Source organism: Chinchilla lanigera, unplaced genomic scaffold, assembly GCF_000276665.1.
Source record: "Chinchilla lanigera isolate Chin_1 unplaced genomic scaffold, ChiLan1.0 scaffold00035, whole genome shotgun sequence".
Taxonomy (NCBI): Eukaryota; Metazoa; Chordata; class Mammalia; order Rodentia; family Chinchillidae; genus Chinchilla; species Chinchilla lanigera.
Genome location: NW_004955436.1, coordinates 8,179,332 through 8,190,917, shown reverse-complemented (window position 1 = coordinate 8,190,917; position 11,586 = coordinate 8,179,332). Strand labels below are relative to the sequence as shown.

Sequence of the window (11,586 nt, the reverse complement as noted above, 5' to 3'; positions counted from 1 at the left end):
TTAAGACAATGACTAAATTTTAAGATGCATATATTCATAGCTGTAGATAAAAATATATTTATATTAGAAACTAAATGAAAATGTGGAAAATGTTGTTTGATGTGATGCTTAATGTCGTTGATACAGTAAGATTCTCAAAATCATAACTACTAATGTTTTTTACTGCTTTGGGTTGATATAAGGACATGATAAGAATCTTTAAGAATAATCTTTTCTCTAAGCAGAGAAGTAATGAATGAAAAGAGAAACAGTTTTCTTCCTACCTTAATTTTCTAAGCTATTTGAAAAAAACTAAACGAATGCATTAAAGATGAGAAATATATAAAGATGGAACTAGGTCTGGAATTTATTTATAAGTGATTTCCATTTCCTATTTGACAGTCTATGTGTTGTCAGACTTATGAATTAAACACTTACATTTTTCTAATTGTATAAAGTTCTTTTTATAAGTGTAAAAATGCTATTGCATCCTCAGGGGGAAAGGAAAAGATCACACAGAAACTCTGAAGCCCAGTCTTTTGTCAAGTTTTCCTATTTCAAATATCTGTGGCATTATTTATCTTATCAGTTGCTAGATTTAAAAACTGACATTTTCAATGTTAATGTCTAAGTGAAGTGCTAGCAAAATAAAAGACCACATTCTCAAATGAAATAAATAACATGGAATTAGTATCAAAATTTAATTTCTGTACTGGCTAAACCTTTTGTTACTTAAATTTTAAAAGCACAATATACTGAATACTGATTAGGGCTGTAGAACCCTGGTGGAAAAATATCAACCAAGACCACCTGTAAGTCATTAAATTTTAAGAAAATTTAGTAAACATAAGTAAATGTAGGGCTATGGGAGCATACCAACAGGCAGAGTGATGAAATATTTGACTTCCAAATCCAACTTTTGAAATCTAAGATGTTTTAAATTAATTGGTAACAAATGTCAGAAGGATCTTTCTCACTAGCCAACTTTTATTCCTGAAATTAAGTTTTAATCAAAACCTCTTACAACTGTACAAAAGTTTGAAGTTCTCTTTCAAATACCCCGTCTTCATCAATTTTATCACACTACTTCATTGTTAAGGCAACAGAAGGCTACATTCTGACGATAGCCGATTGATATCATGAAAAGTACTTTGCAAAGCGTGAGTCCCCCAAATTCTGTTTTATACAAGCGGTTTTTACCTTTGCAAAGAATCCTCTATTGTGTTCCCATTAAACAGAATTCATAAATACCCAGAAGCTCTTTTAGAATATGATGTTGTCATCATCGCTCACACATCTCAGTCCTTCCCTGGGCTCTGAATATACCTGTAAGCGCCCTCTAATAACAGTACTCTACTTAGCTGTGAATCCTTGTGGCTTAGCACTGTGTGTAACCATAAGGAAAGAACTTACTAAGACTGCCGTGTGAATGCGTGAAGTACGTGAATAGGGTCCACTTCACAGGCTGCTGATACTTTTAAAGGCAATTAAATAATTAAAGGGATCATTTACAGGCCCACTAAATACCTACACCAATAGTTACTTAAATCTACACAATATATTAGTATTCAGGGGTGCTAGGGACATAAATTTTAAAGATGGAAAAGTGTTGTTTCAAAGGTCAACAACCTGTGGTTCTTCCAAATGGAACATCATATTTAATCACACATCGGGTTCACTATACTTTCCCTTGGCACTCGTAAGATTTTAGAACAAATACTGACATGGTTAATACTGATGTAATAGGTTCTGTAGTCTAATATATAAAATTAATGCAATATACAAAATGACTAAAATCCTGGGGATAGGGTATCATTAATGGTTATATTATCCTTATGAAATATGGACTTGGCCATTTAGTTCAAATGCAAGGTCAGTTTTACATAAACAAATATGTATATATATATAAAACTAATACAATTTAAACCTAATTGTGCCACTTTGATTTATAGGTGACAAGGAATAAGTTGATGATGTGGTTTTGCTATGATCTTGTACCAAGTGACACCAGATCTTATGTTACAGGGTTTCCCTAAAGTTTTCCATAAACTAGAGGTGAATCACAGGAAAGACCGTGGCCTCAATGCTTGAAATATATCCTGAAGCTTCAAAATTCAAGTAGTACACTTTGATAGTAAACTTCTAATGGTGGACTCCATTCTGAAAAGTTATATCTACATTCTACAGTTTGGCACCAACGTGCCTTTCATTCCGTATGCTTTTCAGGGTTTTAGACATGAATAATATGGTCAGACTGCTGCCTCAGGGAAAAAAGTGAGTGATGCATCAATTTATGAGGACTCAAACAAGCAGATTTTGTGAAAGTGATTGTACCTCGTTCTCCCTTCGGACACTTCTTTCTCTGCACTGTACACTTTCTTGTCTCAGTTGTAGGCGGGCACACGTTCCCCTTTGCTGAAGGGTGCTGAATTATTTCTCGGACACGAGTTTCAGTTCCTCTTTTGAAGCCACACGTCTTTCCCTTCTTCGTGCATGGACTCCAAGGACTCCATTCACCGGCCTCGCAGTGCACTGCAAGAGAACAGCAGGCAGGGGCTTAGCGGGCTCACAGACACCGTCACGCTGCGTAAGAGCAAAGGCTTGCTGCCATCGGCAGCCCACGTCCTCAGGAGGAGTCCTTGAGAGAAATGCTGAGCAAGATGACTCAAAGAAAAACAGGGAGAGTGGGAGAGGCAGACTTAGGAATTTTTTCAAGTGTTTCCCTCCGTGTACTGTCAGGTAAACATATTCCTGGGTTTACTTTTTATTCTACATTTAACCCTGCCACTACTAGAGATACGATGCTTTATGATTTCCAGAGCATTGCTGCAATTATTGATTGATCCTCACTCAGTACTTAAGAGAAGTTGTAATTATTTGCTAGGGAACTGATTTTCGAACTTCAGCCTGCATCATAGTACCTGGTAGGACTGATGAAACACAAGAGTGCTAGACGCAACCCTAGAGTTTCACCTCTTGTCAAAAATCCAGGTATTGTCCACACAGGTGTTGCAGATTTGCAGATACCAGGAACACCTTTGTGAGCCTCTGTGCCAGAGAACGGCTGGGCAGAAAGGGAATCCAGATCTTTGGCCTATGTCCACTGTTTTTCCTACTTCCTGTGCTCTTAAACTCTTTAAATTATGTGTATTACTGGACATGGTTCAGGTATAGTAGCACTATTTTAAGTTCCTTCTGGGTCAATTTCAGCTGGTAATCTGCTTATAGAATTAATGCAACTCACTGGGCCCCAAGAGGAACGGTGAACCCTTTCTGAAGCTTCTTTTTGGAGATCTGTTTCCCTCTTTGGTTTGTAGTAATCTTTACAGTAATGGATTTCCCAGGTTTTTGAACAGATTTTTCCACTTCTAAAGAAAAGAAACATCTGAAGGTGCTACCTTTATGTTTATAACTATAAAATGTCCTAACGTGAAACAGTTGGAACAGCTTCCAACAGTAATTCCTCCAGAGAACTACCTGACTCTTCTTTTCACAAAAACAAGTTTTCAGCACCCCTTCTGCTGATTTCTGGTTTAATGAATCCTTGTTTTATAGCAGAATGCTGTCTCTGGTGACAGCCTCAAGAAACATAAAACTAAATGTTTTGGAAAGTTAAATCCATTTCTCACACATTTCAGTCACTCTCAGGTAAGTTAGCACAACACAGGACAAAATAAAGTGATTAACTGAATGAATTCAAATTTCTGTGAACTTAAATCAGTTTCATTGGACAACTTTCAAAGTATTTTTCATTTCAATTATGCCTTTATAACTTTGGTTAAAGCATAAATCAACTATATCTTTTAACAATATTATGATGTTGTGCCAGTTGAGAACATAATGTCCCATATCCCATCTCAGAATTCGCCATGAAAAAGTAGTTTGACTTTAACACACAGACAAAAACACCTGCGAGGAAAAAATGCAAATGAAAGTTTGTGAGTTTTGACTTTCTTCATTATTATTTGACTTTCTTCATTATTATTTCTTCATTATTACTTTCTTCATTAATTTAGTACTGTAATCAAGAGGGCTTAATTAGAAAATGCTTCTCTAATGTGAAAGTGATCAGAATATTGGCAGTAAAGGCGGTAAAGGCCAATGTAGACTTTAGACTTCAGAAAATTAGATCTAAAAAAATTAGGATATAGATATTATTGCTCTACAGTCTGAAGTGGTTCTAAAAACAAAATTCTTTCTTTTCTAAAAATGAAATTCTAATGATGATTGTACATAATTCCATTGGAGGCAGTAATGCTAGAGTGCTAGACGCAACCCTAGAGTTTGACTTCTTGTCAAAAATCCAGGTATTGTCCAAACAGGTGTTACAGATTTGCAGATACTGGGAACACCTTTGTGAGCCTCTGTGCTATAGAACAGCTCACAAAGATCACAATTACTCAAACTAATAAAAACTCTAGATAGTTAAAAAAGCTGTAAGATATTTTTTGATAGAAATACTACACAATAAAGCTATAATTTTATCATGGAAATAATATTTTCAAAAAAATGGTGTCTTTGCAAAAATCCTAACGACAAAAAAGGGTGATGTATGTTATATCAGGTCATTCACGAACAATATAGAACTGGGGCACTACTTTTTCAACATGCAATAATTAAAATGCAGAACTACTCAACATCTGCATTTCTTCTATTTCTTATATTAACAATATTAAACCTAGACATCTTTAGCTATCGACTAGGGGAGCAAGTGTCTAGAAAAAAAAGGAGTGGCTACAGTTCCGGAATTTGGAGGAAGATGGCACTAGATGTCTTACCAGGGATGGCCTTCAACACCATACTCTATTTTGTTTTAATTCTTACTGACTTACCGCATGTTTCCATGGGAAACATGGCAAGATGTGCTCCTCTCTACTCAAGAGATCAGAGTGGGATGGCTTCCCAAGAAGACTTCCTGAGTAAGTCCACTTCTCCAAGAGGAACGACAGCTGGGCTGGACGTAAATATCTTAAGCACAAAATGCAAAGAATACTTCCTCTGACAAAGCTAGGTTCAGTGGATGTTTATTATGCTTAACTTGGCCTGAAAACCTTGGGGAGTAGATCAGTTGTGACATGAATCTTTCACCTCAGCTTTATATCACTGCAGTATTCTCTGTTTATGATCTTTCCTCTCAATCTAAGCAGGAAGCAAGATAAGTTGTTTTGAAATGAGCAAGGGAGACACATTCTGTTGGATGGCTGGTGAGGAACTGATGTTCAGGTACTAATGATGGAGGTGACAACTTGTAATATGTCCTTGGGGCCGATATTATAGCTCCCTTTGTCTCAGTTTTCTTCTTTGTTAAAGGAATAACTTTCACATTCCTTTGTATAGTGAAGCAGGACAGCATTTTCCTGAAAATTCTGTGATATCCCTGTAAGTGTGGTACCTGTAGTCTGGATACCACACGATGGTAGCGTCCTTATATATCAGTGATGGCAAATCTTTTAGAGACCAAGTGCCCAAACTGGGACCTAAATCTTTATTTATGGCAGAGTGCCAACATTGCCCTACGGGTGCTGCTACCCGAGGCTCGGCTGCTGGGGTGATGCTAGGGTGACTTTGCTCATGTGCCAACAGAGGGCTCTGTGTGCCTGCTGCAGTACGCGTGCCACAGGTTCGCCATCAGTTAAAGTGAGAGAAAAAAAGCCAGCCCTGAAAAAAAGTTTTGATTCATACTACTAGTGTGTCATTTGTACATAATAAACATGCCAGATGAATTAAATGGCCTTTAGACAGTGCTGAGTTTAAAATACATAAATTACTTCAATTTATTTTAAGAAATAGTCCTACTGATATATTTTTATATATACTTATATACTTTCACTGATATAAAACTCTAAAGTTTTGGGCTGGGGATTTAGCTCAGCGGCACAGCACCTGCCTGGCAAGCATGAGGTCATGAGTTCGATTCCCGGTACCAGAAACCACCCCCCCCCAAAATATTAAATTTTAAAGACTAACCCAAAAGTACTAAGTGTTTAATACTGTCCATGGTAGGAAAACATGAATATGTTTAGTATAAAGAGCTTTTTAAAACTGAATGGCACACGATCAATATCTTAGAAATTTTAAATATATATCCTTTTCCTAGATAAAGAAATCCCATAAGCTTTCAGTAATTTGTCCCGCATTTTTGTGCTTGCCTCTTCCACAGAAGTGTTTCCCACGTTCCTCCACTGTTTGGAACTTATTACCTCTGATCACCAGCCCTGGGGAGCTATCAAGAGATGAACTCAACGTGCTTTCTCGTGTACCTTTTACCCATGTCCTAAGTTGTTTTTGTGTGTTCTTTATTGACCAGACAAGAAAAGCCTTCACTAAAATCCTCATGAATTGATTCAAGATTGTTTCCCAGCTGCTTCTAAAGGCATCTTTAAGATATTATGTATTTGTTTCATTCTATCTAAAACGTTTAGAAATAGGATTTCTGTGTTGGAATGGAAATGGTTAAACCACCACCTTCTGGTTTTCACTCCAACACTTCAGCTCCTAATGGCTCCACGCTGCGGCACCCCGGGCAGTCCTGGAGACTGTCTCGCTCCACATAGGGAGGGCTGCTCTGTGCGTACGCCAACATCGGGGCGGCATCAAAGGTTCCTGCAGTTCTTGCCCAGGGGACTTGGAGTTTTCCTATGCTGTTTTCCCCTTTGGTATAGCATCTGCTCCCCAAGTGTTCATCAGCCTTGTGCTCTAGTAGCTGCACAACACATAAAAGGGGGAAAATATAACCTGACAGTGATCTGTTATTTAGACAGACACTGTCTGAAGGGCCTCCACTCCAGGAAACTGAGCCTGCAATTAATCAGGCCCTGGGACTGTCTCATTCTGTCCATTTGAGTAAGTCCAAAACCCTCTCTTCCTTCCTTCCACATACCTGTGTAGCAGAACATTGCTGTGCTATGGGCTGCACCAGAGAACATGTCCCTTTGTCCTCCTGAAAACAGTTGTGGTTATTAGCTGAGATTAGATCTAGGTGTTTCGTGAAACTTTTACCCCGGAGCAGGTTTTGGTTCAATACACACACAGACACATACACACTCTGTTACAAGTGGAACTTCATTAAGTAATACTACAGAATAAACCTAGAGTAATAGCAATAATTGAAACAATGACTACAGTCCCTAGGAAATAATGGAGCACTCATCACTACGTATTAAACTATACACACCGGGCATGGTGGCACAGACTATAACCCCAGCACTCGGGAGGCTGAGGCAGGAGAATCACTATGAGTTCGAGACCAGCCTGGGCTACACAGTGAGCTCAAGACCAGCCTGAACTGCACAGCGAGACCCTGTCTCAAAAAGACAAAATAAATAAATACGTAAATAAGCTATACTGTGCTATATGCTGGGTTTGGGCAGGGGAGCATCTCTAAGATGGTATCTTTGTAAAGAGATGGAGAGAGAGTCTCAGACACATCCTCTAAGCTCTTGTGAAACTGGACTTCAGCAGTATGCGCATGGAACCTGCACACCAGCTGGGGTGTCTCGGACCCACTCCAAATCTCAGAGTCTTTCTCACCAATGCTGATGCATTCCATGGTGTGGTTATTGGCTTCCAGCCCTTCAGGGCAACTGTCAAGGCACTTCCCAAGGTGCAAGTAAAATCCACTTTTACACTTTGTGCAGAAGTTTTTGTTGAAGCAGGTATCACAATCAGCTTTACATTCTGAAAGAAAAGGAAAGAAGAGATATGCCTTCATTATCTATGATCATTGGACCAGTTTTTCATGCAAATGCAACTTTTTGTGTCAGACACAAACTTGGGGTTCAAGGTTATTTTGCTAAACTGAAATAAGGATTCTTCCAGTCAGCTGATGTACATCAGTTGTTGACTTCAAAGTCATTGCACTGGTTGCCTTTTGAAAGAATTTTGGTAATATGATTTAAGCATCCATTTTTCAAGCATCTAAAATCGAAAATGCTCTGGAATCTGGAACACTTAGAGCATGACTTTATTCTGCAGAAATTTCAGGTTTAGGGTGTTCAGATTTGAGATGTTCAACGAATAAAATCGAGCAAATATCCCTAAATCCACAAAACTAAAAACTGTTCTGGTTCAAGGCACTTCAGATAAGGGATACTTTACCCGTATGTATGCAGCCAAGAACAGTTATAATACCAAGTCACTATCTGTGTTAAATCATGTTGTTGATGTCCCAGTAGAACTTTAATAAAGTAACTGAGATGCTGTTTTTTGCTGTTCTTTAGGACTATCGATTCATTCACCAGTCATCCAATTACCCACTAAACATCAGGCATCCTTTTGTACAAGTTAATAGCAGCAGAGAACAGAGGTTGCCTAAAACACAAATTTAAACTAACAAACAATAGCAATAGTTGATCTTTATATGGTAAACACTAGAAAGCAGAGCTATTACAAGCATTCACAATCTTAAGTTACTTAAACTTTATAGGAATCCAATAAAGTAGCCCTTACTATGGTTCTCATTTTACTGATAAATGACCAAGACTTGAAATGCCCATGTAACTAGCCAAGAACCACAAAAGGCAGCATGGTTTTTGAACCCAGGCAGTTTGGTTCCTGAGTAAGAGGGCTCTGGAAAAACAAAGGAGGAGGGTGATTAATTTGCTAAGATGGTCCTGGAGTGCCTCTCTGAGGAGGAGAGGTGAGCAGAATCAGGAATGACCTGAGAGGGCTCGGCCAGACAAAGGCTGGGCAGGGCTTCCAGCTGCCAGAGGAGCCTGCTGAGCATGGCATCCGTCAGGTCTGCACTGGGCAGCTGTCGGAGGGAGGTCCCCGAGGCCATGCAAAATGGCAGATGGGAAGCAAAGGGGGTTGGAGAGAGGAGCCCAGCAACATGTGATGTTTGGGCAGAGGAGCGAGATTTCCTAATTTACAGTTTCGAAAGGTCATTTCATCTTCAGCGTGGAGAACAGAAATCCAGGGTCCAGAGGAGAGTGCTTCCAACATTTATTTCCAACTGATAAAATAAATGCTTCAGTTGCTGTCCTGGAGCCTTTCTGGGAGCCAAACAGCTAAAATGACTTCAAGTTATTAAATACTTGGATTGCTGATAGTAACAGGACCTTAGATGGTACTGATGGTTGCAGAAGTTTTCTGTGGGTACAGTCAGTAATAATCATGTCTTCAGCTTTAGCTTTTACAATACAAAAAATAAAACAAAATTAAAAATCTTAAGTGCTTCATTTTTTGTCAGTTACAGTAGTGGTTGAAAATTTTCCTGCCCCGATGGCTGGCTAAGTCTAGGTACAGTTAAGCCTAATTATCAGATCAACATCATGATTTACTCAACATTGAATATCACAGATATTTTAGAAGCCACGTTAATCTGGAAAAGGCCCCAAGGATGAGATAAAAATACAATGCTGTGTAGGCACTTACTTGTACACTTATTTATATCTGGATATCGAGTTCCATAATATCCACTTGGACATGAAGAGAGACACACTCCTATCTGCTTCATGCCAATTCTTTCCAGAACAAAAAATAGTCGGGGTTTGCACGACAGACACCCATTGTAATCAGAACACGTGGCACAGCCTCCTTGGCAGCCTTGGCTGACGTTGGGATGCACTGGGGAGACAGAGGTAGAAAGGCGAAAATGGAGATTAAGTCCCAGGCACAGAAGTTAAACGACGGCTTGCACAGTGTGTAAGTTTCTCTCAGCTTTCAACTTGGTAACCAGGAGTAAATGAGGTGGGATACTTTTTCTCACATATTTTGAGGTCTTGTATTTCCCTCACCAGGACCCATATTATTTTCTTTGCGAAGTTCATAAAATGTATGCTTTGGAAAAGTAAAACATGTTATTTGGCTCAAATAATTTACAGAGTTTATATGAAAGCTACTCTTATGGGATGAGCACCCTGGGAAATTGGGCACTGGTGAGTTCATGCTGATTTACACCTTGCAGGCAACATAAGTGAGTCTGGTTTCTCATTTTTGTAGTAGATGATAAGCATGTATCTCGCATTTGTCCAGCGAGTATAGTAACACATACCAGGACTTAGTCTGAATGAGAAGGATAAGTTCTGGAATATTATTTTCAACTATAGCTTATTAGGGAGCAATACCCTTTGATCCAAAGCAAATTATTAGAGAGCAAATTATTACCATGCTCTCCTGAAGTGTTTCTTCTCACGTGGGTTTAATAATTCCCAGATCAGATCGATCTATTGGTGAAAATGCAACTTTTCTTACGAGGATTTCCATATGGAAAATATATGCTTAGAGTACTTCACGGGAGGGAATTTTTAGTTTTGATATTCTCGCTTTCTACCTATTGAAGTGAAATGCACACTGTAGAATCAGGCTGAACTAATGATCACTGTTGCACACACTCGCAGGTTTCCGGGAGTCATTGATGCATGAGGTAGGAGTGTTCCTCAGCAAACATAAGTAAAGTGAACAAACATCAGGGAGAGTCATGTTTTCTTGAGATCATGCATCTACTTTGACTACATATGACAATAGGAACTGCTGACTAAAGGGTGTCTCACGTGGCTGGCATTGTGAATGATTTCTTCTAACACTGCCTCTATTCAAATGTAATGCTAATAGCTGTATTGACCTTTCAGGATGTCAGAAAGAAAAAGTCATGTTCCTTGAAGAAGCTAAGATGGAGGCACACAGTCCAAAGACATTCCAGCACATTTCCAACTTCTTTTGTTGGTGGTAGAAGAGCTAGGCTCGGACAGCCCTGGCCATGATTAAACCCACCTTCATGAAGATGTTTGGTTAGTACCAAGTTCATTATAACATGAACAAATTCCTCGGGCTTAGATAGGAGTCCCCAAAGACAAAGGGCCTTCCTGTAGGGGTGCATGGGTTAACTATGGAGAGGTCACTCTGTTGACCAGTACTCTGCCTGTAGGAAACCATCCCAGCATCAGCCGCGGGAACCACAAGCAGCTCATTCTCATGCCAAGATGTTTTGTAAACAAACTGAGGAAACGTGGGTGGGGGGAGTCATTTTTCCTGTACATACTCTCCTGTGGGGTGGAGTTGGTCAAATAAAGTGGCACAGGAGGTTTAGACATTATAGGGCCCGGGGATTTGTAAGTAAAAACAGCTTTCCAAGTAAGTCAGTCATTTTTCATGCCAGAAACTCCTCACTGGAGACCCAGAGAAACATGTGCATACTTTCAACAGGGAAACACCCTAAAAGGACGAGGACCAAGAGAACACTGTATTGCAGATCGATCAGCATCAATCTCAAGCAGTGAGATAGGCAGGTAGAAAGGGGAAAAAAGGCTGTAAAACCTCTTTAGGAGAGCTGTCCAAGGAAAAGGGGCCTTTACTTAAAAGAAAGTAGCCCTAACTCAGGGCCTAGGTGACTCCGGGTTAAATGAAGACGGGTCAGATTGTTCCACAGCATTATTTCCCTATCTCTGAAATGTGACTGCTAAAATGAAACACACAATTATAATTTCATGCTCCATGAAACTTTTGTCAACTACGACTATCACTTTAAATAGTTCAGTTATTAATCTAAACATGATTTACATATGTGAGCCCTCAAACACTGACACTCCTGAAAATGAGTCGCATTTTAAAAATTGAGTTTTAAGTTGGGTGTGGTGGCATACGCTTGCAGTCCCAGTACTTTGGAGG

General features: G+C 39.3%; 1 protein-coding gene across 1 annotated transcript in view; it reads right to left on the bottom strand.

The window, feature by feature from the left end:
• Rspo3 (R-spondin 3) overlaps positions 1-11,586 on the bottom strand; it is a gene marked incomplete at its 5' end in the record, with an annotated part of 84,062 nt that overhangs the window by 44,266 nt on the left and 28,210 nt on the right. The window contains 3 exon segments of the mRNA XM_005389165.2: positions 2,314-2,511; positions 7,510-7,656; positions 9,355-9,546. Coding sequence (XP_005389222.1) covers positions 2,314-2,511; positions 7,510-7,656; positions 9,355-9,546 — 537 coding nt within the window.